Below are 26,915 nucleotides of genomic sequence, written 5' to 3'. Positions count from 1 at the left end.
ACTCCAGTGAATACAAGCCCAGTTGATCCAGTCTTCCATCTCGGTGCTGTTTACCATCGTGAGTAACAAGATCATTTAGCCCAAGTGCCCTGCAGAAGACCTTCAATCTTTTTTACAGTAGTGGTTCAGGAATGTAAATTCAATTAAAAATAAATCTGGAATAAAAAGTTAATGTCAGTAATGGTGACCGTGAAACTACCAGATTGTCATAAAAACCCATCTCGTTCACTAGTTGCTGGAGAAATACCACCAACTTTGTCTCCAAGATCCTACAAATGCCCTGGGAGGATAGGTGCACCAACATCAGTGTCCTCATTCAGGCTAACATCCCCAGCACTGACCACACTCGATCAGCTCCACTGGGCAGGCCACATTGTCCGCATGCCAGACACGAGACTCCCAAAGCAAGCTCGGAGCTCCTTCAGGCAAACAAGCCAAAGGTGGGCAGAGGAAGCGCTACACGGACACCTTCAAAGCCTCCCTGATTAAATGCGACATCCCCACTGACACCTGGGAGTCCCTGGCCAAAGACCGCCTTAAGTGGAGGAAGTGCATCGGGGAGGGCGCTGAGCACCTTGAGTCTCATCGCCGAGAGCATGCAGAAATAAAGCGCAGGCAGCGGAAGGAGCGTGCGGCAAACCAGACTCCCCACCCACCCTTTCCCTCGACGACTATCTGTCCCACCTGTGACTGGGACTGCGGCTCTCGTATTGGACAGTTCAGCCACCAAAGAACTCACTTCAGGAGTGGAAGCAAGTCTTCCTCGAGTCCGACGGACCGCCTATGATGATGATGAGGGAAGGGAATCTGCCGCCCTTACCCGGTCTGGCCTATATGTGACTCCAGACCCACAGCAATGTGATTGACTCTTGAGTGCCCGCTGAAATGGCCCAGCGAGACACTCCGTTGTATTCACAAAGGTGGCTCACCACCACCTTCGTGAGGGCAACTAGGGATGAGCAATAAATGCAGGCCTTGCCAGCGACACCCACACCCCATGAGCGATTTAAAACAAGAAAAAGGACTCCCATCATATTCACATTGAACTGCTGGGGTATGCGGGGGGGCGGGGGGAGAGGGCGGGGGCGGGGGGAGGGGGGCTGCTTTCTGATTTAATTCTGAGGCAAATCTGTGCACGTCTGAATCCTCATGTTGCTGCAGTCCGCATTGCTTCAATTATCTCCTCTGCCGTGATGGGAATATTGCCCTGTTTTCATCCGCCTCTCCAAGGCAACTCAGCAGGAGAAAGATGCAAAGGGTTGTCCTGAGCGGCTTCTCTCCGGACACTTCTCTTTGAAGCCTCATTATTCTCATGGATTCCTGGCTGCCCTATTGACCCCATTTACACTCCCACGCTTGTGTTGCTGCAAAGTGGCTTTGGGTTTGATGTCCGTGTGAAAGAGGCAACCAGGGCAGAGAGAGCTGAGGTTCGGGAGTCGCTTTTCGGGCAGCCACCTCCCATTGGCTGATGCAGACCTCCACACTACTCGGAGCATTTCAAGGCTTTGTGGATTTATTATTCGGAAAATAATTTTAGAATGGCGTTTTTTGCCAAGTTTTTGAAGTTCAGTAGATTAACATATGTCATGGGTGACAAATGGAACTTTATCATTTATTAGCTGCAGAAATTAACGTCATCATTAAAGATATTAACCACATTATTATTAGCCCATTACACTGTAAAGTCATTCCTTTACCGTTTATTAGCTTCAGAAATTAAAGGAATGTGTGTACAGTATAACCGAATGATAACGATGTTGTTAATGTCTTTAATAATTACTTTAATTCTGTAGCTAAAAACCGGTAACGGAGTGATTGTATGGCCCAAAGGAATGATCACAGTGTTGTTAATGTGCTTCATGTTGAATAAAGGGTGGTGGAGGCAGACTCAATCGCGGCTTTCAAAAGGGAATTGGATAAGTACCTGAGGGGAAAAAATATTTGCAGGGCTACGGGGAAGGGGCAGGGGAGTGGGACTGGCTGAAGTACTCTTGCAGAGAGCCGGCACGGGCTCAACGGGCCGAATGGCCTCCTTCCGTGCTGTAACCATTCTATGATTTGGACAGGTCGCCGAATGATCACTGCAACTGGATGATCGCTAAATCTGAAGGGGTAGTTGAGTAGCATCTGCTAAATAGGAGTTTTACTTCTAAAGCATTCTTTTAACATTAATTTGTAACACTCGCTGAATAAATCTCTCAGAATATAATGTGCCCGATCCTGCCTGATCTCGGAAGCCGAGCAGAGTTAGGCTTGGTTAGCGCTCGGATAGGAGACCGCCTGGGAATAGCGAGTGCTGAAGGCTTTTGCATGTGCCCCGAGGGGTGGGAAGGGGTGGGGTGGGGTGAGGAGGGGAGGGGTGGGGGGTCACTCTGGCTGCCTGCCTCTCTTCCGCGCACAGGTGACCCCGGAAAGTGAGGTACACTTTAGCCCTTCCGCGATACAACGGGCCCCACAAAGAATGAAGCACATTAACAGTGTACGATAGACACAAGTTATAATAAGATCGCAAGAACAGAAAAATGAGGAGCAGGAGTAGGCCACCCGGCCCCTCGAGCCTGCTCCGCCATTCAGTACGATCATGGCTGATCTAATCCTGGCCTCAACTCCACTTCCCTGCCCGCTCCCCATAACCCTTCACTCCCCTATCATTCAATATTATGATCTAGTTTTACAAGTTTCCTTTTGTTGAAAGTGTATTTTATATTTGAGTTTCTTGATCAGTTGTATTCCTTTGGAAGAAAGGTCAGGTGCGGGGGGTGGGGTTGGGTGGGGGTTTGTGGGAGTTTGGGGTGGGGGTGGGGTTGGGGATGAGGTGGGTAGGGTAGGGGGGGTTGGGGGAGGGGAGTTGGAGGGGGGAGTTGGGGGTGGGTTGGAGGGGGGAAGTTGGGGGTAGGGTGGAGGGGGGGAGTTGGGGGTAGGGTGGAGGGGGGGAGTTGGGGGTGGGGTGGAGGGGGGCTGGGGTGGAGGGGGGAGTTGGGGATGGGGTGGAGGGGGGGGAGTTGGGGATGGGGTGGAGGGGGGGGGAGTTGGGGATGGGGTGGAGGGGGGGGAGTTGGGGATGGGGTGGAGGGGGGAGTTTGGGGTGGGGTGGGTGGGATGGGGGGAGTGTGGGGTGGGGGGGGGTGAGAGGTGGAGGGGGAGCTGTTTCTGTCGCTGACACTGGGGCATCCCAGTACAATCCTTGTTGAATGTACAGAAAAAGGCTTACTGGCTCGTGTTCCCAAAGAGTGCAATTTGAATCCAACCTTGAGTGAATGAGATAGAAGGCTATCATTTCAATCTGTAGATGGATTTGTTTTCTTTTATAATACTGGCAAAGAACATCAGACAGCCATGTACCTGCTGTATCGCCGGTATTTGCAGTATTTAGCACCTTAATCCTTCCTTTACTTTAACACTAAGCCATTGAGTTTGGTCCTTAGAAAAGGTTGATGCATCACAGTTCTCCCGACAGCAGATTATGCCAGCCATTGTGGGAGGCTCCTGCTCACTTATAGTTTCTGGCTTTAAATCTGGAAGCTACCTGGAATTATTTCAATCGCGTATATACATCGATAGAACCATCCAGCACAGAAGGAGGCCATTGAACGGCGGAACGGGCTGGAGGGGCTGAATGGTCGCCTTCAGTTCCTGTGATCCTGTAACTAAGGGCGACACCTTGAAGTGTGACGTCTGTGGTGTGACCTGCGCGTTCGATAAAAGCAAGACTTTCATTTATGCAGTATCTCAGGACGCCCCAAAGTGCCTTACACAGTACTTTTTTGGGAAGTGTAGTCACTGTTGTAGTGTAGGAAACATGGCAGCCAATTTGTGCACAGCAAGCTCCCACAAACAGTAATGTGATAATGACCCAGATAATCTGTTTTTGTGATGTTGATTGAGGGATAAATATTGGCCCCAGGACACCGAGGATAACTCTCCTGCTCTTCTTCGAAATAGTGCCCTGGGATCTTTAAAATCCACCTGAGAGATGTGAAACTTTTAGATATAAGAACATATGAAATAGGAGCAGGAGTCGGCCACTTGACCCCCCGAGTCTGCTCCGCCATTCAGTAAAATCATGGCTGATCTGATCATGGACTCGGCTCCACTTCCCACCCCGCTCCCCATAACTCTTTACTCCCTTATCATTCAAAAATCTGTCTATCTCCGCCTTAAATATATTCAATGACCCAGCCTCCACAGCTCTTTGGGGCAGATAATTACAACCCTCTGAGAGAAGAAATTCCTCCTCAGCTCAGTTTTAAATGGGCAGCCCCTTATTCTGAGACTATGTCCCCTAGTTTTAGTTTCCCCTATGAGTGGAAATATCCTCTCTGCATCCACCTTGTCGAGCCCCCTCATTATCTTATAAGTTTCAATGCATAAAATGAATACAACTAAGTATAATTGAAAGCGGAATATTTTGTGCTTTTAGCCTAGGACCCTCGGATGTCAGGAAAATACACAGTTCGTCCATTAACGTGGCCATAAAAAAACCAGAAGCGTTTGGCAGTGCAGCAGACACGGTATCCACACCCAAGACAGCTGGTGGCAGCAATTGGACTCCAAGTACAACCCAATGGAGCACCGCCACAGGCAGCGGGAAACACGTAGAGGTTACTTTCTCTCTCCATAAACCAGGTAGCGTGACTGTTGCCGCATCTCCTGCCTCTGCCGCTAAGGAGGCCTCCGGCACAGAGGCCAAGAGCTCCCGCCCCACCCAGCAGAAGAGGGTGCTCAGACCCGGCGCGGAGCTGCTGGCGGGGGTTAAGAACGGCTTCCAGCCCCCGAGCCCGACGGACAAGGACCCCGCTGCAACGTCTCCCTTCGAGAAGGACAGGAGGAGCCCCCGGGCTCCCGCGGGGGGCCACCCTCCTGCTTTGGGCACGGTCGCGGAGGAGTCGGCGGGGAGGCCGAGCTGGGTCCAAGGCAAACCCAGCACCGTGACAGGTCAGTATGTCCCTGCCAAGTATTCTATTGTCAACAACCCCCCACTGTAATATATATAGAGCTCCACCCAGTGGATTACTGTGGTAATGCAACCATTGCTCTTTACAACAATAAGGAAGGAACAGGTCACCTGACAGGTTCCTGACGTTATCAGCCATCTTGGAGCCTGTGTGTTTGTGAGGTGGGATCGAAAATATAACATTGGCGACGAAGTATAGGATTTCTGGATAACCTGGCTGAAATTTTTGTTGTTGGATGATTCAGCCAACTGACAGAGAGACTTTGAGGGCTTCTTTGTTTTGATTAACAGCTAATTCGGCTCTGCAAGCTCCCGGGAATAAGGTGCCTTCCATCAAGCAACGGGTTCAGAAAGGTAGTACGGTAGCATAGTGGTTATGTTACTGGACTTGTAATCCACAGGACTGGACTAATGATGAGACATGAGTGCATAATCCCACCATGGTAGCTGGGGAATTTAAATTAAAAAAAAATCTGGAATTTAAAAAAAAAAGCTAGTATCTGTAACTATCGGATTGTTGTAAAAACCCATCTGGTTCACTAATGTCCTTTAGGGAAGGAAATCTGCCGCCCTTACCCGGTCTGGGCCTACACGTGACTCCAGACCCATAGCAATGTAGGTTGACTCTTAACTGCCCTCTGAAATGGCCTAGCAATGCACACTCTGTTGTATTCAAGGAGGCGGCTCACCATCATCACCTCGAGGGCAATTAGGGATGGGCAATAAATGCTGGCCTTGCTGGCAACGCCCACATCCAGAGAATGAATTTTTAAAAAATGGTTATAATACAAAGTCAGTTTGATAATGGAACTAATGTGCGCGTGAAAATTGGGTGTAATTGGCAAATTTTGGTAATTTTACTTAAAGCAAAATGTCTACCCCTTTGATCTTCAAGAAGAGAATCATTGGGGAAGCTATTTATCGACCCATCTAATTTTCATACTTGAATCTCCCTTTCAATGAATGAAGTTCAAATTATATAGGATGCGCCTGGTATTTATTTGGTAATTAAGCAATGATAATTAGGCTACATATCTAACTTCAAGTGATGTTCTGTTACAGGATTAAAGGAAAATTGGTGGGGCCTGATTGCTTTTGTGTTGTAACTATTAAATCAGGATTAAGTTGAAAATCTAGTTACCATGGAAACAACACCATCAGTAAAAAGCCCAGGCACCAACAACTTGTATTTATATCGTACTTTTAATATTGTAAAACGTCCCAAGGTGCTTCACAGGAGCGTTTATCAAACACGTTTTGACACCGAGCCACATAAGATGCTAGGGCAGGACTTGGTCGAAGAGGTAGGTTTTAAGGAGGAGAGAGAGGTGGAGAGGCTAAGGGAGGGAAATCCAGGGCTTAGGGCCCAGGCAGCTGAAGGCACGGCCGCCAATGGTAGAGCGATGGAAATCAGTCAGAGGCCAGAGTTGGAGGAGCGCAGAGATCTCGGGGGAGGGTTGTGGGGCTGGAGGGGGTTACAGAGATAGGGAGGGGTGAGGCTATGGAGGGATTTGAAGGCAAGGATGAGAATTTTAAGATTGAGGCAGTCTGGTCTCTCTGTACCCCTTCTCTCTTGGCCGGGATTAGTATCAGATACGATAGTGAATCTGGTTGTTGCATTTGCTGATTGTATCGTGTGCTATCTGGGAAATGCAGGTATGTAGGATTGTGTAGTATCGGCAGGATACTCAAAATGCAAATGGCAAACCTGCTAGGGTAGCGTGGTGATATTAATTTAAAAAGAAATGACATTGTGAGAATCATATTTGCAGCTGAAAGCATTAAGAGCCACTCGCAAGTGCTTAGTAATAAGTTCAAAGTATAAGAAAGACTTGCATTTATATAGCACCTTTCACTACCTCAGGGCGTCCCAAAGTGCGTTACAGCCAATTAAGTACTTTTTGGAGTCACTGTTGTAATGTGGGAAACGCGGCAGCCAATTTGCACTCAGCAAGCTCCTACAATCACCCACAAAATAAATAACGAGATAATCTGTGTTTTTTTAGTAATTGTAGTTAAGGGATAAATATTGGCCAGGACAGCAGGGGCCTCGGTTCAACGTCTCTTCTGAAAACCGGCACCTCTGACAATGCAGCACACCCTCAGTACTGCGCTGATGTCTGCAGGATAGCTCAGTGTTTTGAAAATCCCCCCCGCAGAAATAGTCTCCGGGATAAATTACCACTGTTTGTGGTGATGTTTATTGGTCACTGATTGCGACTTCCCGATTTACCTCCTCATCTGACTGACCTTTTTCAACCTTTTGGTGACCTTCAAGCTTGACCTTTCGCTTAGGTTTACTTAACACCAAAGGTTCAATCCAGCAGGGTTGGGCTTTGAATGCTCGTTTGATTGTAGGATGAAAGAGGATGGAACGAGGTGTGGAGCTCCATAGTTTGGAGTCGGGCAATAGTGTTTGTTGACCCATACTGATCCTTACTACTGCCTCGGGCAGGATTCGCCGGAACAGGAGGAGGCCATTCAATGTCCCCTACAAGGTGTCTCTCTGCCAGTCCCGCGCAGCCCGGGACCTGCTTTCTCTATGAAAAGTTTTGCGGCATGTGCGAGACTGTAAATAGGCCACACAGCCCCTTAAAGGGGCCACGCATCCCCCCCAAAAAATAAGAGGGCCATTGCCCGCTATGGTTCCGTAACCCTTAATACTCTTGCTATTGAGGGAGTGCAGCGAAGGTTCACCAGACTGATTCCCGGGATGGCAGGACTGACATATGAAGAAAGACTAGATTGGCAAGGCTTATATTCACTGGAATTTAAAAGAATGAGAGGGGATGTCATAGAAACATATAAAATTCTGACGGGATTGGACAGGTTAGATGCAGGAAGAATGTTCCCGATGTTGGGGAAGTCCAGAACCAGGGGTCACAGTCTAAGGATAACGAGTAAGCCATTTAGGACCGAGATGAGGAGAATCTTTTTCACCCAGAGAATTGTGAACCTGTGGAATTCTCTACCACAGAAAGTTGTTGATGCCAGTTCATTGAATATATTCAAAAGGGAGTTAGATGTGGCCTTTACGGCTAAAGGGATCAGCGGGTATGGAGAGAAGGCAGGAGTGGCAGAAGTTGCATGATCAGCCATGATCATATTGAATGGTGGTGCAGGCTCGAAGGGCCGAATGGCCTACTCCTGCATCTATTTTCTATGTTTCTATAACAAAAATTTATTACCCTCAGTTTTGTCATTTTCAATTTAACCCCCAGCCTCAACAGCTTTTTGTGTGAGGGAGTTCCAGATTTCCCCTACCCTTTGTGTGAAGAAGTGCTTCCTGACATAACCCCTGAACGGCCTGGCTATAATTTTCAGGTTACGACCCCTGGTTCTGGACTTCAGAGGAAATAGTTTCTCTCTATCTACCCTATCGACTCCTTTAATCATCATAAACATCAGCAACTTGCATTTAAGTAGGGACGTGCTTATTTGTACTGCCAAAATGGCCACCATGCTCCACCCTTTGTCTATGATTGGTCCCCTTTGAGGATAAGCCACACCCTGAAGTTTCCCAGGAATGTGTAACTGGAACCGCCTATCCCAAGGTCTCACTGACTCTGCAAATTGTAACTCTTTGACTTCCTGAAGCAACAGATGACAGAGCTCCCCAGAAGACAGCAAGGGCCAGTCAAACTGCCTTACCTTAGTCCGTGCATGCCTCCCCCAGTCAAAGTGCCTTAACCCAGTCGATGCATGCCCCAGCGCAAGTGCATCCTCCCCCCACCCCCTCCGCCCCCCCCCCCCCCCCACCCCCATAATGGGGCATTGTGTGCTAATTGTTAACAGGTTTATTGGGTATGAAGTGAATAGTGACAGTGTCGGGACTTCAGGATATCATCCACTCCAACGATGTCCCTTGTAGAGGGTTGGAAGAACATGATCCGTCTCCACCACCCCCCTCCCCCCCCCCCGCAGCCGTGTCTGTCTGTCTCTCTCTCTCTCTCTCTGCTCCCGGCCTCTCTCTCTCTGCTCCCGGCCTCTTACTCTCCCCACCCCGCCCCCCCCCCCAGCCTCTCTCACTTTCTGCCCCCCCCCCCCCAGCCCAACTCTCGCTCTCGGCCCCCTGGGAGGGGTCGGGGGTGGGGGCGGGAGAGGGCCGGGTCCTGAGCGGGTGGGGGAGAGTCAGGGCCTCAGGTCCTGCTTCTCGGCACCACGTGGAGGGAATGATTCGGGCCGGGAGGGGCGGAGCTTGACAGAGGCAGGGCTTGTCGCATGTCTGTCAAAAAAAGTGCGGTACAAATAGTTCCATTGTTTAAATAGTGTCTTTACCGTAGTGAAATGTCCCGCGACACTTCACAGCAGTATTATGAGATACAAATTTGACACCGAGCCACATAAGTAGAAAAGCAGGTGACCAAAAGCTTGGTCAAAGAGGTAGGTTTTAAGGAACATCTTGAAGGAGGAAAGAGAGGTAGAGAGGTGGAGAGGTTTAGGGAGCGAGTTCCAGGCAACAGAAGGCACGGCCACCAATAGTTGAGCGATTATAATTAGGGATGCTCAAGAGGGCAGAATTAGAGGAGCGCAGACATCTCGGGGGGGGGGGGGGGGGGGGTTGTGGGGCTGGAGGAGATTAGAGATAGAGAGGGGCGAGGTCTTGGAGGGATATGAAAATAAGGATGAGAATTTTGAAAACATCTCAATTAGATCACCTCCTTAATCTTCCATACGCGAGAGAATACAAACTGGTCTATGCAACCTGTCATAATTTAACTATTTTAGCCCAGGTATAATTCTGGTGAATCTGCACCGGACCTACTCCGAGACCAATATGTCCTTGCTGAGCTGCGGTGCTCAGAACGGAACGCAGTATCCAGATGGGGTCTGACCAGAGCTTTACATAACTAACGTAACTTCCACACATCCCTGAAAGTAGCAGGCCAGGTAGATAAGGTGGTTAAGAAGGCATACTGAATGCTTGCCTTTATTAGCTGAGGCATAGAATACAAGAGCAGGGAGATTATGCCTGAACTGTATAAAACACAGGTTAGGCCACAGCTGGAGTACTGCGTGCAGTTCTGGTCACCACATTACAGGAAGGACATGATTGCACTGGAGAGGGTACAGAGGAGATTTACGAGGATGTTGCCAGGAGTGGAGAATTTTAGCTATGAGGACAGATTGGATAGGCTGGGGTTGTTTTCCTTTGAACAGAGGAGGCTGAGGAGAGACCTCATTGAGGTGTATAAAATTATGAGGGGCCTGGTTATAGTGGATAGGAAGGGCTTGCTTCCCTTAGCAGTGGGGTCAACAACCAGGGGGTATAAATTTAAAGTAATTGGTAAAAGGTTTAGAGGGGGTTTGAGGGGAAATTTCTTCACGTAGAGGGTTGTGGGGGTCTGGAACTCACTGCCTGAAAGGGTGGTAGAGACAGATACCATCACCACATTTAAAAAATACTTGGATGTGCACCTGAAGTGCCATAACCTGCAGGGCTACGGACCTAATGCAGGAAAGTGGGATTAGGCTGGGTAGCTTCTTGTTGGCCAGCGCGGACACGATGGGCCGAAATGGCCTCCTTCTGTGCTGTAAACTTCTATGATTCTATGAACTTTGTATTCCAGCCCCCTTGAGATTTGAACGATGTGATTTAATCGTTATTTGACGGGATGTTTTCTGATGTGATGCAACTGCTGCCAACGAACCAGAAGTAGTTGCGTGCGTGCCGTCCCAATGTTTTATTGTGTTTGTTGTCGCCGGAATTCCCAAAATGAGGAATAAAGAAGTGGATTTGAGAAAATGTTGCGCGTTTTTTAATTTTATTTGCATTTCTTTTTAATAAAACTATTTCCAACAAGGGGAAAAAAATCGCTCTAAGACACTTTTTTAAATAACGAGACTGTTTATCGAGCCAATCCAACGGGAATGTTTTAATATTCGTTTCTCTGTATTTTGCCAAATAAGAGTTGGCGTTTACGCAGTCCTCCGTCTGTTGTGGACGTTTTTTAAATTTGGGAGCTTCCGGTTTGCTGGCAGGAGTCAATCCCATTTCTGATGACAAGTTCTAAAGTGTTGTCGCTTTGTTTTACAGAGAAGACGGCAAGAGAGAAGTTCTTTGAGGATGTTTATGTTAGCGAGGATCGCAAGGAAAGCCCAGGTCCCAGTGACCCCACCACTCCCCCTGAGAAGGTGAGAGCGGGGAGGAGGGGAATGCTACTCGTCACCAACGTGAGCAAGGTGAAGGAATATTAGCAGAACAAAGTGAAAGGCAATCTCACCGGGGGCTGCGGAATTGGGCAAATCTGCTGAATCAGAGTAGATCATTAGCGGAGAAGCCATCAGCATTGCATTAAAAGAAAGAAGAAAGAAAGACTTGTGTGTGTTGGGGGGGGGGGGGGGCGATACTTTTAGCACCTTGAAAAAGTTTTCGCCTCCCGCCCAGAAATCCATCAGAATCAGTCGAAGAGCTGACAGGAGCGATAAGTCAGCTGTTGCCCACCAGAGCTGCGGGGGGTGGGTGGGTGGGGGGGGCGATACATAAGTTTGGTCGGTACATCTTGCGGACCCATTGCGCATGCGCAGAATTCCGAGACAGATCCCGGGAAAAGCCGAGTCTTAAAGGCGCGACTTGGTAATGCACCCATTAACGTTTTCAAATCACTTGTTTCCAACCTGCGCTGTTACGTCTGTCTGCCGCTGCACACTGGGAGGCTCACGTACCGCGCTGTGTGTAAACATTGTGCTGACTGTGACCTCCGAGGGAAGCGTTACCTCGTCCCTTTAAGTAGCCGCCAGTTAACGACACTGCAAGCCTGGATCCACTGTTTGTCCAGACGCCACACTCCCGGTCATTAACCTCTTGTGCTCCCATTAACGCCCCCTCAGGCTGCTAACTGAGGCGTTAGACAACCGAAAATCCAGCCATTGGATTCATATAGCGCCTTTCACGACCACCGGACATCTCAAAGCCTTTACAGCCAATGAAGTGGAGTGTAGTCACTGTTGTGATGTAGGAAACGCGGCAGCCAATTTGCGCACAGCAAGCTCCCACAAACAGCAATGTGATAATGACCAGATAATCTGCTTTTATTCTGTTGGTTGAGGGATAAATATTGGCCCCAGGACACCAGAGATAACACCCCTGCTCTAATTCGAAATAGTGCCATGGGATCTTTTACGTTCACCTGAGAGGGCAGACGGGGCCTCGGTTTAACGTCTCATCCAAAAGTGGAGACGTTTTAGCGGGATGCAGTTTCTGATTTCCAAAGCGAGCAGTCTGCGGGAACGTGAAAAAAGAAAAATCGGTTGCGTTCGGCGGTTTTCTTGCCCGTGTTTTGTGTTAAAATTTACGTTTCACGTTGCAGACTCCATCCAGTCGTCGGTTGTCGGAGGAGGAAATTCAGAGGGAATTGCGGGATATCGGGACAGAGCTGGATGCCCTGGAGCAGAAGGGGGTGGAGCTTGAACCTCAGCTTCGGAGCTGCGAGGGAGGTGGGTGGGATCATCTACCTTGGCTGGGGGGGAGGGGTGGGGTCATCTACCTTGGCTGAGCGGGAGGGGTGGGGTCATCTACCTTGGCTGGGGGGGAGGGGTGGGGTCATCTACCTTGGCTGGGGGGGAGGGGTCATCTACCTTGGCTGAGCGGGAGGGGTGGGGTCATCTACCTTGGCTGGGGGGGAGGGGTGGGGTCATCTACCTTGGCTGGGGGGGAGGGGTCATCTACCTTGGCTGAGCGGGAGGGGTGGGGTCATCTACCTTGGCTGGGGGGGAGGGGTGGGGTCATCTACCTTGGCTGGGCGGGAGGGGTGGGGTCATCTACCTTGGCTGGGGGGGAGGGGTGGGGTCATCTACCTTGGCTGGGGGGGAGGGGTGGGGTCATCTACCTTGGCTGGGGAGGGAGGGGGCAGGATCATCTACCTTGGCTGGAGGGGGGGGGGGGAGGTGTGGAGTGATCCACCTTAGCTTGGGGGGGGGGGGGGGGGCTGGTGCTTGGGGATCAGATACTGAAGTTGATCAGCTTTCTTGGTTGGGTAAGGATATTGAGGGGTATGCAACCAAGGCAGGTAGCTGCAGTTAAGATGCAGGTCAGTCATGCTCTAACTGAATGGCGGAACAGGTTGGAGGGGCTGAATGGCCTCCTCCTGTTCCTGACCAAACTAGATGTGGGCATGGGAGGAGGAACCAGCGGGGGAGGGGTGAGGTGTCATCGAGGGCTGAGTTCTGATATTGGAAATCTGAAAATGAATTGTACCACAGCTGAAGGTCACTACGTCCAAAGGCACCAAATGTGGAAAGGTGGACTATTTGGTCCTGATTTTAACTCTTTCCCCCCCCCACCCCCAGCTTGGAGGGAACTGGAGGCCACAGGGGACGGGCGGGGGATGCAGTCAGAATAAAAGCAGTGACTAACACCTCCCCCCCCCCCCACTCTGATCCCGCTGCCTTCCCGATTTTAAGTTGCTCTTTTGGGCAGGTGGGCGGGGCACCCATGGGTGGTGAATCTCTGGGATTCTCTGCACCAGAGGCTCAGTCTTTGAGTATACTCAAGACTGCGACCGATAGATTGTTGGATATTAAGGGAATCAAGGGATATGGGGATCAGGCGGGAAAGTGGAGTTGAGGTAGAAGATCAGCCGTGATCTTGTTGAATGGTGGAGCAGGCTCGAGAGGCCGAATGGCCGACTCCTGCTCCTGTTTCTTCTGTTCCGATGCTTTGGCCCCATAGAGTGGCAATCTTGACGGAGCAGCTGGTATGTTCGTGCCCATCAGTGTGTTGTGATGGACCACGCGTGAGCATGTGGAGACTGCGGTGACTGAGCAGCGGCCAGCCCCATGTGGCAGGTTATTGGAGCAGAGATAAGCAAGGTTCCGTGCGGTCTGACCAATCGGTGCTTGTTGGACAACTCTCCTGTTTTTAGAAACTCTGGATTTTTTTTCTTTCCTTTTCTATATTTAAAAAAAACAGATGAAAGGGAAGACGAGTTGATGACAGACTGGTTCAAACTGATCCATGAAAAACAGTTGCTGATGAGACGGGAATCAGAGCTCGTTTACATGTGAGTAGACAGTGAGAGGGGGAGATAGGACTGCCGGTCATTTCAACACCGCTCTTATCACTGGCACCCTCCCTACCTCTCCCGCTTCCACACCTGCCTCCCAATCCCCCCCTCCCTCTCTGCCCCAATACCCCACTCCCTCCCCAAACCCCTCCCCAACTCCCCCTCTCTGCCCCAGCAACCGCCCCCTCTCTGCCCCAACAACCCCCTCCTCTCTGCCCCAACCCCCCCTCTCTGCCCCAACAACCCCTCCCTCTCTGCCCCAACAACCCACCCCAACAACCCCTCCCTCTCTGCTCCAACCCTTCCCCCCCACTCTGCCCCAAACCCCCCTCCTTCTCTGCCCCAACACCCCCCTCCCTCCCCAAACCCCTCCCCAACTCCCCCTCTCTGCCCCAACCCCCCCCTCCCTCTCTGCCCCAACACCCCCCTCCATCCCCAATCCCTCTCCCTAACCCCCCCTCTCTGCCCCAACAACCCCTCCCTCTCTGCCCCAACCCTGCCCCAGCCCCCCTCTGCCCTCTGCCCCAGACCCCTCTCTCCCTGCCCCAACCCTCTTGGTCCCATTTATATTGCCTAGTTCAATTAGCCTCTGTTTACCTGTTGTGTGAAATGGCAAAGCCTAGATTCCTTCTTAATTCATAAATATGTGTTATATTACATAGAATGTACAGCACAGAAAACAGGCCATTCAGCCCAACTGGTCAATGCCGGTATTTCTACTCCACACGAACCTCCTCCCAACCAATCCGAATAACCTCTATTCCTTGCTCCCTGATGTACTTCTCTTGCTTCCCCTTAAATGCATCATATTCTGCCCCCACACCCCCCCCCCACCCTCCACCCCACTCCTGGGGGTTTGAACCATTTCGTCAGTGTGAACAGTTTGGCTGGATCCTGATTATAATCGCTCCACCATCGATGGCTGTGCCTTCTGTTGCCTGGGCTCCAAGCTCTGAAACTCCCTCCCTAAACCTCTCCACCTCTCTGCCTCTCTCTCCTCCTTTAATACGCTCCTTAAAACCTACCGCTTTGACCAAGCACCTGCGCTAATTTCTACTTATGCGGCTCGGTGTCAAATCTTTTATCTCTTAATATTTCTGTGCAGCGCCTTGGGACGTTTCACTACGTTAAAGGCGCTATATAAATACAAGCTGTTGTTGGATCTGTCTCATTATTGACCCTGCCCATCTCCCCCAAGTCTCATTTCCAATGGGAACAAGTCCGATGCCTTTGATCTTTCCTCATTACCAGGTATTAGTTGACTCCAACTCTCCAACCTTTTTGTTTTGGTGACAGATCCAAGCTGCAGATTCTGGAGGACCATCAGTATAAGATCGACCAGGAGTTGCGAGTGTTGATGGAAAAATCAGGTCAGTACATAAGAAATAGGAGCAGGAGTAGGCCATACGGCCCCTCGAGCCTGCTCCACCATTTAATACCATCATGGCTGATCTGATCATGGACTCAGCTCCACTTCCCTGCCCGCTCCCCATAACCCCTTAATCCCTTATCGCTCAAAAGTCTGTCTATCTCTGTCTTAAATTTATTCAATGACCCAGCTTCCACAGCTCTGTGAGGCAGCGAATTCCACAGATTTACAACCCTCTGAGAGAAGAAATTCCTCCTCATCTCAGTTTTAAATGGGCGGCCCCTTATTCTATGACCATGCCCTCTAGTTCTAGTCTCCCCCATCAGTGGAAACATCCTCTCTGCATCCACCTTGTCAAGCCCCCTCATAATCTTATACGTTTCGATAAGATCACCTCTCATTCTTCCGAATTCCAATGAGTTGAGGTCAGTGTCTGAACCTTCATTAGAAAGCATGTAAGTACAGCCAATTCGGAATCCTGAAAAATATCTTTCGAGACCTCTTTGCCCTCGGCCTTCTGCACTGTTCCAATGAAGCTCAACGCAAGCTCGAGGAACAGCACCTCATCTTTCGATTAGGCATTTTACAGCCTTCCGGACTCGACATTGAGTTCAACAATTTCCGACCACAACCATTGCTCATTTTGTCGGATAGCACGGGCTGGTCATGGTTCTGCCGTTTACACCCCCTCTAAACCCATCATTTGTTTCTTTACTTGTCCCGTTCCCAGAGAAAAGCAATGTGTTGGTCCAGAGAAAGCCTTTGAAGGAAATGGGGACCACCAGGGAATTGCCCCTTTTAAAGGGGACCTCCCGCTTGTCTGCCGCCTGCTCCAGTGCCTTGCACTGTGTAAGAAATATTGCTGTGGGTTCAGGTTCACCAGTGGTCCTGATGCAGGTGAAGGTGCAGTTTGTCGCAAATGCAGTGACTGTTCCCAGGGAGCAAAATAGAACCAAACAACAATCAACTTGCATTTATATAGTGCCCTTTAACGTAGTAAAATGTCCCAGGGCACTTCACAGGAACGTTGCCAAACAAGAACTGACACCGCGCGCCATAAGGAGAAGTTGGGACAAGTGACTGAAAGCTTTCTGTGTTCCGATGTGTTGCCGTTGCAGAGGACAAAAAAACTGAGGGCAACCGGGCTCGTGAAGAGGAGCTGATGGATGAGCTGCTAAGAACAGTGGAGGACAGGAATAACATCATCGACAGGCTGGATGAGGACAGAGTGAGGTAAGAGAGAAGCAGTAAAAAAACACACAACCCAAGGTAGGTTATCTCTGGGCTGGAGACGGTGTTTAGCCAGGGTCACCATCATCATCATAGGCGCTCCCTCGAAAAAAGGATGACTTGCTTCCACGTCAAAAAAGGATGAGTTCACAGTTGTTTCAATGAAGGACCCGAATTACATCCTCGAGGGTGGAAGATGCCTGTGCGTGGATTTTTTTAACGTGGGGTGACCGTTGCACACCAGCCATCACACGGGCTTGACAGAGCTTGGTCTTGGTCCAGTGGCAAGGGTTAACCAGGACGACTGGAGGCCAGCTCTGCTGCACGGACCTAGTGCGCACACACATATCGCACAGTGTGGGCTGGGCCCGTGCTGCCCCTGGGCCCTCGGCTCTTTTAGGCCCCGAACTCGCGCCTCCCCTGGGCCCCGATCACATCCCTCAAGGGTAGGGTGCCAGGAATGCCTGACTTTTCCATTTGTTAGTGCCAGAGTCAGGAAGAGGAGAAATATTAGGATCGGGGATAAGGCCTTTCGGTGCAGTGCGTCTGTCCCTTTGTGATTGATTGCAGTTCCACCACACCCCTCAGTCTCCTCTCCCTCCAGAATTGCATCCAATGCTATTGTAATCCTAATTGTACTGGTCGCTTCAGCAGCCTTCCCCGCTAATTATCCCACAACTCTGATTACCTCTGTGGTTCAACCTTTCCCAACCTCCTGATTTTGCTTTTTAAACCCAACTCTTCACCACCATGAACAATTTGCCCAGATCCAACTTTTTCATAATGGTGGAAAACCTGTGCAGGGAACAGAGGCAAGACCAGAGCTGACAGCTGAAGAGCAAGCAGAGGTACTGATGGGCTGTACAGCCTCCACCTATGCTGTAATGTCTGCGATTCCAGCTCAGCTCAAAGTCTTATTCCCCCATCCCCCCCACCGCCCCCCCGCGGCCTCACAAGGAGAACAAGCTCATCTCGATTTCCTGTGTATCATACCAACGTCAGGTCTGCATAGAGTCTTATAGGGTAAAACTCCCTCCATGTCCTTGTGCCACCTCACAATGAGGTTTGACCATTTAGTGCCAGTTGCGGGCACTTTGGCACTCGAGGGCAGCGAGAACGACGCCCGACTCAGTGTGCTTGTGATCCTCGAGAAGGATTCTATCTCTCGCCCCCGAGTTGGATACCAACTTGGAGGGCGAGAGGGCTTGACTCCCAATGAACCACCTGCGGTTAAGACGTTTAACAGAAGGTTTTTTTTTGTGGAACAGTACGAATGTTAACTGAACTGTTCACGGTGCAGCCTTTTACACTGAACTCAGCCGGCCAATCACGATGAGCAGACGAGTAGTTAAGTGCATGCCATCTGTCGTCCTGCCTCTGCCATATGGGCAACTGCCACCTTGGCAATCCATCGTGCTGCCATTCACTGCTGCCTGGAAGTGCACAGCTGATTTTAAAGGCCAGCTCCCTTGTGAAATGAATTCTCAGCATGAACCCTCTTTACAGTATGCAGTGGGCAGGCAGCACTGTGTTATCCAGCCCGCCCTCTGCCTTGTCCCTGGTTCCTGCTCTCACCACGTTCTTACTGGCATCACTCTGCAGCAACATTTAAGACTTTGGATTGTCTGGAAGATGCAGTGGGAACTGGTCAGACCCTGATTCCCTAACAACAACAACAACAACAACTTGCATTTGTATAGCGCCTTTAACGCAGTAAAACATCCCAGGGCGTTTCTAATTCCAGAGCTTAGGGCCCAGGCAGCTGAAGGCACGGCGGCCCCCCCCGATGTGGGGGGGGGGGGGCGATGAAAATCAGGAATGCGCAAGAAGCCATAATTGGACGAGGGCAGAGATCTCGGGGGGGTTTGTGGGGTTGGAACAGGTTACAGAGATAGGGAGGGGCGAGCCCATGGAGCGATTTGAAAACACAGATGAGAATTTTAAAATCGAGGTGTTGCTGGACCGGGAGCCAATGTCGGTCAGCGAGCACAGGGGTGATGGGTGAACGGGACTTGGTGCGAGTTAGGACACTGGGCAGCCGAGTTTTGGATGAGCTCAAGTTTACGGAGGGCGCAAGGGGGGGAGGCCGACCCGGGGAGCGTTGGAATCATTGAGCCTAGAGGTGACTCTCAAGGGTGAAGGGAGCTAAGACTCACCTGCGAGTAGTTCAAAAAACTACTCTTCTGGCTCGAAAAGGGCCCTTTGCTATCTCAATGGCGGCTGGGTTAGCCCTGCCTCTGAGGAGCATTCTGCGACTTCCCGTGCCTTGTCCAGCGACAGCGCTGAATCCCAACTCTGGCGACAGCCCACAGCCGTGGACAGAGGCACGTGGAGTGGAGCTTTGAGGGCCACGGGAGGGTAAGAGATGGGCTGCTCGTGGGCCATGAATATCTTGGGTCTTAAACAAGTGGGGGGACAAAGTTACGACTGCAGATTCAGAAAAGGGAAACCTGAGAGACGATTAACTCCCAGGGTCATTAGATTGTCGGAGTGATTATTTGCACCGCTTTGTCGACTTTCCCCGCGCGTGCGCGCTCGATCTGGTCGCACAGCGCAGTACCCGACGGTGCGGCCTGCACTGCCACGCTTTCCTCGGCTCCGTGCGGAGAAGGTCAGTGGATCGGGAGGGGGGGGGGGAAAGGAGAGGGCATTGAAGGGGTAGCCTTGGGGTGCACCCGAGTTTGGTTCTAATTGCCGAAGTCGATGGTGCAACGAGCGGGCGGGAGTCCGGGCCGGGGGTGGTGGTGGGCCTGAAACCTGCCGAGGGGAAAACTCTCACTGCCATCCTTGGCTGAATGGGGATTGGAGGGGAGGGGGGGAGGCGGGAGGAAGAAGGTCAGGAACTGGCGGGGGGGGGGGGGGGTGGAGGGGATCAGGAATTCTGGGGGGGGGGGAAGTGGAGTGAGAAGGTCAGGAATTCGGGAGGGGATGGGGAGAAGGTCAGGAATTCGGGGGGGGGCGGAGGTCAGGAACTTGGGGTGGGGGGGGCGAAGGTCAGGAACTCGGGTGGGGGGGGTGGAGGTCAGGAACTCGGGTGGGGGGGGTGGAGGTCAGGAATTCGGGGGGGGCGGAGGTCAGGAACTTGGGTGGGGGGGCGAAGGTCAGGAACTCGGGGGGGTCAGGAACTCGGTCGGGGGGGGTGCAGTGGGGAAGAGCATGGGGAGAACAATGGGAATGGGGCAAGTACGTGATCCGGGGGGGGGGGGGGGGGGAGGAGGGGGAAGGGCGAGAGCGAAAAAGTGATACCGATGGGAAGATGGATCATATTCTTCCCCCTCTGTTAGACGTGGCTGACCTTGTTCCAACCCCACCCCCTTTACCCTCTCCCTCTCCTTCCCCTACACCTGGTTGATTTCTGAGAAAGCCCGGCACATGTGCGGCAAGTGACATCATTGGACTGGACAAAATCCGGCAGTCATTACACTGTCACTATTCACTTCATACCCAGTAAACCTGTGAACAATCTGTGACCCACACACACTGCTCCATCTATGGGGAGCAGGGTGGGAGAAGGTCGAGAACTTGTTTTGAGAGGCAGAAGGTCCTAACCCGGGAGGGTGAGCCCTGTCTGTTCTCTGATCGAAGTAGTGTTAGCACTGTGAGCTCTGTCTGGAGCCTGGCTGTAAAAATCGAATGGATCAAATTCCACATTGCAAAGTACTTGATTACTCAGGCAGACAGCTACTAATTCCACATTCCAGACAAACTGCTGGATGTGTCTTGTCCTCCAAGGGGACCAATCAGAACGTTGGTGTTGCAAATACACACTGCCTCAGATTCTCTGAGTGAGAAGGGCTCAAGGTCACACTCACCAGCTGAGAAATCGGAGTGTGTTTATACAGAGTGACACTGGGGTGCATCCATCACTTTGCCAAGGCGGCTGTGCAGAGCTAGGGGAAAATACTAGCTTTCTTTTACACAGTAACTCTGACACATTCTCTCTTTACAGAGAAAAGGAAGAAGATCTGCTGATGGAAGCAATGATTAACAGAATGGGTAAGGAATAAAAACCTTTTGAATGAAATTTAACTTTTATTTTAATGTAAACAAACTAACTTTCATTATTCTTCCTTTTTACACCTTGTTCCATCCTTTCACTTTTCTTCCCCCTCACTCCTTCCCTCCTTTCCCTTCACTCCTTCCCTCCTTCCCCCTCACTCCTTCCCTCCTTCCCCCTCACTCCTTCCCTCCTTCCCCCTCACTCCTTCCCTCCTTCCCCCTCACTCCTTCCCTCTTTCTCTCTCACTCCTTCCCTCTTTCCCTCTCACTCCTTCCCTCTTTCCCCTTCCCTCTTTCCCCCTCACTCTTTCTCCCCCTCACTCTTTCTCCCTCACTCTTTCCCCCTCTCCTTCTCGCTTCACCCTCTTCCACTTTGACTCCTCTTTTTTTTCACCGCCTTCCTGTTCACCCCTCACCTCTCCTTCTCTCCGCCTCTTCCCCTCGCCTCTCCCTCTCTCCGCCTCTTCCCCTCGCCTCTCCCTCTCTCCGCCTCTTCCCCTCACCTCTCCCTCTCACCACCTCTTCCCCTCACCTCTCCCTCTCTCTGCCTCTTCCTCTCACCTCTCCCTCTCTCCGCCTCTTCCCCTCGCCTCTCCCTCTCTCCGCCTCTTCCCCTCACCTCTCCCTCTCTCCGCCTCTTTTCTCTTCACTGTGACAGACATTAGCAAGGAGACGGAACAGGAGTTGAAGAAGAAAAATAAGTTCAGCCCGCTCAAGTTCCTGAAGGGCCTCGGTGGCAAGCCGAAGGGAAAGGAATAACGCACTGGCTGAAGGTGGCGACGCTGGAACCCTGCCATGTACCCACCACCCGTTCTCAGGGCCAGGTGACTGACTGAAGCTGCTACTGGGGCAAGCCATTTGTAATCAAAAGCAACTCACTCAAATGCTTGTGTGGCATTAACTTTGTTCTCTCAATAAAGGACGCTCTTTGTTCTGGGCTTGTGCAGCAGGATATTCCCCTGTTGCTATGGAACTCTGTGGCTTCAAAGAACCAACGAGAAATGACAACCACTACTTCGCTGATTTGCTTCGGAAGACTTTGTAACGTAACGAGGTGCGGGCTGGGGTCGAGAAGGATGCTCATCCACCTTACCCGAACCCCAAGGGCTCTGGGCATAGACTTCGCCTGATGAGAGAGGGGTGGTTAGGTCATGGGAATATGACTAGAACAACAACCAGAATTTGCATTTATACAGCGCCAGTAACGTCGTAAAAACGTCCCAAGGTGCTTCACACAAGCGTTATCAGGCAAAGATTTGACACTGAGCCACATAAGGCGAAATTAGGGCAGGTGACCACAAGTTTGGTCAAAGTGGTAGGTTTTAAGGAGCGTCTTAAAGAGTGAGAGAGAGAGATAGAAAGGCAGAGAGGTTTAGGGAGGGAATTCCAGAGCTTAGGACCTTGACAGTTGAAGCTGCGGCCACCAATGGTGCCATGAAGGATTTCGGAGATGCTCACAGCAGTCGGGAGTGGTTGGTGTTGAAGCTGAGATCCATGTTAATGTTCTGACGCCTCAATATTCTCTCTCAATCCAAAGAGTTGGCAAGGAACACCCAAGGACACTGAGATTGTGAGGATGAATGGCTCTGGTGCTGAGTAATGTCAATCAACGCGTGGCCACCATCTTTCCTTGGTTGAAGCCACACTTTCAATGTTTTCCTCCCGCTTGCCCCACCCCAGATTGTCTACGGTGTATTCTCTCACCTGTCAATGGGCAAACGCGAGATGTACTCCCAAGACCTCCATCAATGGCACTCTGTCACTGTCAGTGAGAGGTTGCTCCGAGTGGGGGTCCTTTCATTGTCTTGCCCCTCGCTGCCCTCCCCAATCTCTCCCTCTTGGGACATGTCCAGCTTCTGCTCTGCACCTCCCCATGGTGGCGTTGGGGGGTATTGTAGCCGCAAAAGCCGTCGCCCTGCACTTTGCGGAGGGGTGGGACGGGCGCCATTGATGCAGAGGCCCTGAACCTTGGGGATTCTCCGCTTGAAGGCCCCTCCCCCTTCTCAAAAGAGGTTCAATCATTTTGGTTTTGTGCTATCAAAGAGGAGGTGCTAGTGACTGACCGCACCACTCTCCATTGCAGCCAAGGCTGTGTGGAAACATCATTGTCGTACATACCTTGGCTGATGTGCAACGGCCACCACACGTTAAAAAAATCCAGGCACAGGCATTTTCCACCCCTTCAATTGGAGTTCAGGACTGGAACATCGGGTCCTTCATTAAAACATCTGTGAACTCATCCCTTTTAGAAACATAGAAACATAGAAATTAGGTGCAGGAGTGGAAGCAAGTCATCCTCGTTCGAGGGACCGCCTGTGCTGATGAATGGGATGTGATCTCCTCATACTTTAATATTGGTAGCTTTGCACCAGTAGTGTTGCTGTTTGGTATGAGCTTTGACAGCTTTCCGATGAGCTGCTCTAAAGGTATCTCTTGTCTTCAGGTGCCTGTATAGGAAAAAGAAGAGGACTTTGGATCCAATTGATGATAAATTGTTTCGAATGGGTTCCTACAGACAGTAGAGTTTCATTAATTCCCTTTAGATTTCTTTATGTCTTAATCCACCTGTTGCATCATTTCCTGTACTATTTTGCCATATTGTGCCGCACTGTAAGACAGGCTGTATTAAGAGAGAAAGGTCTTTCACAACCTCAGGACGTCCCAAAGCACTTTACAGCCAATGAAGTACTTTTGGAGTGTAGTCACTGTTGTAATGTAGGAAACGCGGCAGCCAATTTGTGCACAGCAAGCTCCCACAAACAGCAATGAGATAAATGACCTGAAAATCTGTTTTTGTTAGGTTGATTGAGGGATAAATATTGGCCAGGACACCGGGGATAACTCCCCTGCTGAACTTCAAAATAGTGCCATGGGATCTTTTACGTCCAGCTGAGAGAGCAGTCGGGGTCCCGAATTAACGTCACATCCGAAAGACGGCCTCCCCGACAGTGCGGCACTGAAGTGTAATCAGAGAAGTTGTTGACACTGGGTCACAGAAGGAGATATTGGGACAGGTGGACAAAAGCTGGGTCAAAGAGGCCGTTTTTAAGGAGCATCTTAAAGGAGGAGGGAGAGGCGGAGAGGTTTAGGGAGGGAGTTCCAGAGCTTGGGGCCCAGGCGGCTGAAAGTATGGCCGCCAATGGTGGGGCAAAGGAAGTGGGGGGATGCACAAGAGGCCAGGCCTGAGATAGCGGGGCGCAGAGATCTCTGGGGGATTGTCGGGCTGGATGAGGTTACAGAGATCGGGAGGGGGAGGTCATGGAGTGATTTGAACCTCTCAAACCCCCCCTACATGCAACCCCCCTGTAGTGCCCCAGAACTAAAAAGAGTTAGGTATATGTGTGGGGTGGGGGAGGGTGAGGTGAGTGGAGATGAGGTTATTGGAGGCAAATTTCAATTGGACTGAGGCAAACTACTTCCAGGCAACATTGGCAGCTTGTCACTGTGTCATGAGTTACTCTGGTGGGACAGTATGAATGTAAGACAAGACATGGGTAATAGTGGCACAGATTAGACTTCCAGGCCTCCCCCAGGTTTGGGCAACTTCTTAGCACCTACCTTGTGAGGCGTAAGAATGTCACAGAGCGAAATTTTGATATTATGGCATATTAAATACGGTGGACTTGATTATTGAAAATAAAAAGCTTGTGTTTCACGAATGTACTCTTCCGGAAATAAAGATAATTTCAAACTAATGGCGTGATTTTCATGTTTAAAAAAAAAAGAAAAGGTACTTTGAACACATGAAAAAATGTAAATTGATATTTGTTTAAAATGAATTGCTGTAATTTTAAAGTTAATACTCTTGCTATTACTCACACATGAGCTATTTATGTTGCCGTTATTTACACTTGAACTCAAACCCAATTTCAGGCTGGGTCATCGTACTCACAAATATGTGATGTTTCCAAGGAATCCAGCCCCATGTTTACAAATACAGCATCAGTCTTTCCTTCTCTTCATTCCAACTGCAGCTCCCTCAACCAAAGCTAACAGCAACTTTAATTTATGTTCCTCTCAGCCAGACAGTTGAACAAAATGAATCTGTTTGGGAGTTTGGCTTCAGCTCCATCTATTACATACCCTGTTTCATAGAATCGTAGAATGGTTACAGCACAGAAGGAGGCCATTCGGCCCATCGAGCCCGTGCCGGCTCTCTGCAAGAGCACCTCAGCCAGTCCCACTCTCCCGCCCTTTCCCCGTAGCCTTGCAAACATTTTTTCCTTCATCTACTTATCCAATTCCCTTTTGAAAGCCACGATTGAGTCTGCCTCCACCACCCTTTCAGGCAGCGTATTCCAGATCCTAACCACTCGCTGCGTAAAAAAGTTTTTCCTCATGTCGCCTTTGGTTCTTTTGCCAATCACCTTAAATCTGTGCCCTCTGGTTCTCGACCCTTCCACCAAAGGGAACAATTTCTCCATTTACTCTGTCCCGATCCCTCGTGATTTTGAAGTTAAAACAAAAATGTATGGGGCTGTATTTCAGGGAGGTCGAGTGACTTGGGATGAGGTTGTTGAACCATGATTTCAGGAGGACGGTATGAGCCGGTAATGCCCATGTGCTGAATTAACATGGGAGAAACACAACTGTATTTGTAAAAAACGGTAAACAAGATTCCAGTCTCCTGGAGTAAGGAGAGCCTTTGTTTTAAAGGGTCAGGAAGCAAGAATTTATTGTGTAAAAAAGAAGGGCAGTGGGGAGAGAGAGAAACGGGGGTGGGGAGGTGGGGGGGGAGAGATATGGAGTGGGGGGAGAGAGAGATATGGGGTGAGGGGAGAGAGACATGGGGGGGAGGGGGAGGGACACGGCGGGGAGGGGGATGGGAGAGAGAGACATGGGGGGGAGAGAGAAACATGGGGAGTAGAGAGAGACACGGGTGTGGGGGTGGGGAGAGAGAAACAAGGGGGGGGAGAGAGAGAGAGACACGGCGGGGGGGGGGGGTGGAGGAGAGAGAGAGAAGCTGGGGGGGGAGAGAGAGCGACGGGGGCAGGGAGAGAGAGAGACACGGGGGGGGGAGGAGAGAGACACGGGGGGGGGAGGAGAGAGACACGGGGGGGGGGAGAGAGAGAGAGACACAGGGGGGCGGGGAAGAGCCACGGGGGCAGGGAGAGAGAGAGAGACATGGGGGGGGGGGGGAGGAGAGAGAGAGCCACGGGGGCAGGGAGAGAGTGAGACATGGGGGGGGGGGGAAGGGAGAGACACGGAGGGGGGGTGGGCGGTGAAAGAGACGGGTTAAAATATAGGATTGATGTTGAGATGTCACCAGAGGATATGTAAAGAATGAACCTGTAAACAAGAAAAGAAAGACTTGCATTTATATAGCGCCTTTCACGACTACCGAACGTCTCAAAGCGCTTTACTGCCGATGAAGTACTATTTGGAAGTGTAGTCAGTGTTGTAATGTCGGAAATGTGGCAGCCAATTTGCGCACAGCAAGCTCCCACAAACAGCAATGTGATATTGAGCAGATAAAATGTTTTAGTAATTTTTCGAGGAATAAATCTTGGCCAGGACACCGGGGATAACTTCCCTGCTCTTCTTTGAAATAGTGCCATGGGATCTTTTACATCCACCTGAGAGAGCAGACGGGGCCTCGGTTTAACGTCTCATCTGAAAGACGGCACCTCCGACAGTGCAGCACTCCCTCAGCACTGCACTGGGAGTGTCAACCTAGATTTTTGTGCTGAAGTCTCTGGAGTGGGACTCGAATTCACAACCTTCTGACTCCGAGGGCGACCAACTAAGCCGGGTCTGACACTATAAGAGTGATGATATCAATCCATCAGAAATCTATAAAGGTTGCTGCACTTTCTGTAAGCTACATGGGGACTGCCCACGCTGTACAATCCTGGGCACCGTGTCCACTGGGAGAGGCTGCTCTCTCTCCCCCTTGACTTTTTGTTCAGATGCTGTGCGTAGTGTTCCCAACTCGGGTTGGATGTATTCCTGGAGGTTGTAATCCAATGGCTTCTCCAGCTCCAATTTTGTTTAATAACTAATAAACAAAACTGTGCAAAGAAAATGAAAAACACACCAGTTTTCTTTTAAAGCAATTTGCTGGCAGCGGCGTCCTGGAGATGAACGTTTAATTCCTGGAGCAACCCTGGAGGTTTGGCGACCCCTAGCTGTGTGAGACTGAGCTGGGCGACTGTTGTTGATTGACCCACCCACCCCCGGCCCATCTGGCCAGCACTCAGCAGCTCCCCCCCCGCACTGTGCTCCAAAACCCAAGTTGTGGTCAAACTCTTTCCAACCACAAGCTTTAGCAAGTGTGGAATTTTCCAGGCTGACTCACAGTAGTCAATGAATTCATTTCTTCTGCTTAACAGAGAGAACTTCTCTATTTTATTCCCCC

The 26,915-nt window shown here is 50.6% G+C and overlaps 1 protein-coding gene across 2 annotated transcripts in view; it reads left to right on the top strand.

Moving 5' to 3' along the window:
- LOC139242387 (MICAL-like protein 2) overlaps positions 1-24,243 on the top strand; it is a 64,801-nt gene extending 40,558 nt beyond the window's left edge. The window contains exons 5-12 of one of the 2 annotated variants that reach the window (XM_070870334.1): positions 4,421-4,935; positions 10,992-11,089; positions 12,265-12,391; positions 13,866-13,956; positions 15,256-15,329; positions 16,447-16,561; positions 20,508-20,554; positions 21,216-24,243. In XM_070870334.1, coding sequence (XP_070726435.1) covers positions 4,421-4,935; positions 10,992-11,089; positions 12,265-12,391; positions 13,866-13,956; positions 15,256-15,329; positions 16,447-16,561; positions 20,508-20,554; positions 21,216-21,316 — 1,168 coding nt within the window. In that variant the 3' untranslated portion in view covers positions 21,317-24,243. Of the gene's footprint in view, positions 1-4,420; positions 4,936-10,991; positions 11,138-12,264; positions 12,392-13,865; positions 13,957-15,255; positions 15,330-16,446; positions 16,562-20,507; positions 20,555-21,215 lie in introns of both variants that reach the window. The other variant, XM_070870333.1, reaches the window with a different exon arrangement.
- The last annotated feature ends 2,672 nt before the right edge of the window (positions 24,244-26,915 follow it).

The sequence above is a fragment of the Pristiophorus japonicus genome, unplaced genomic scaffold (genome assembly GCF_044704955.1).
Source record: "Pristiophorus japonicus isolate sPriJap1 unplaced genomic scaffold, sPriJap1.hap1 HAP1_SCAFFOLD_1315, whole genome shotgun sequence".
In the NCBI taxonomy this organism is placed as follows: Eukaryota; Metazoa; Chordata; class Chondrichthyes; family Pristiophoridae; genus Pristiophorus; species Pristiophorus japonicus.
This window is presented reverse-complemented; position numbering and strand designations above follow the sequence as displayed.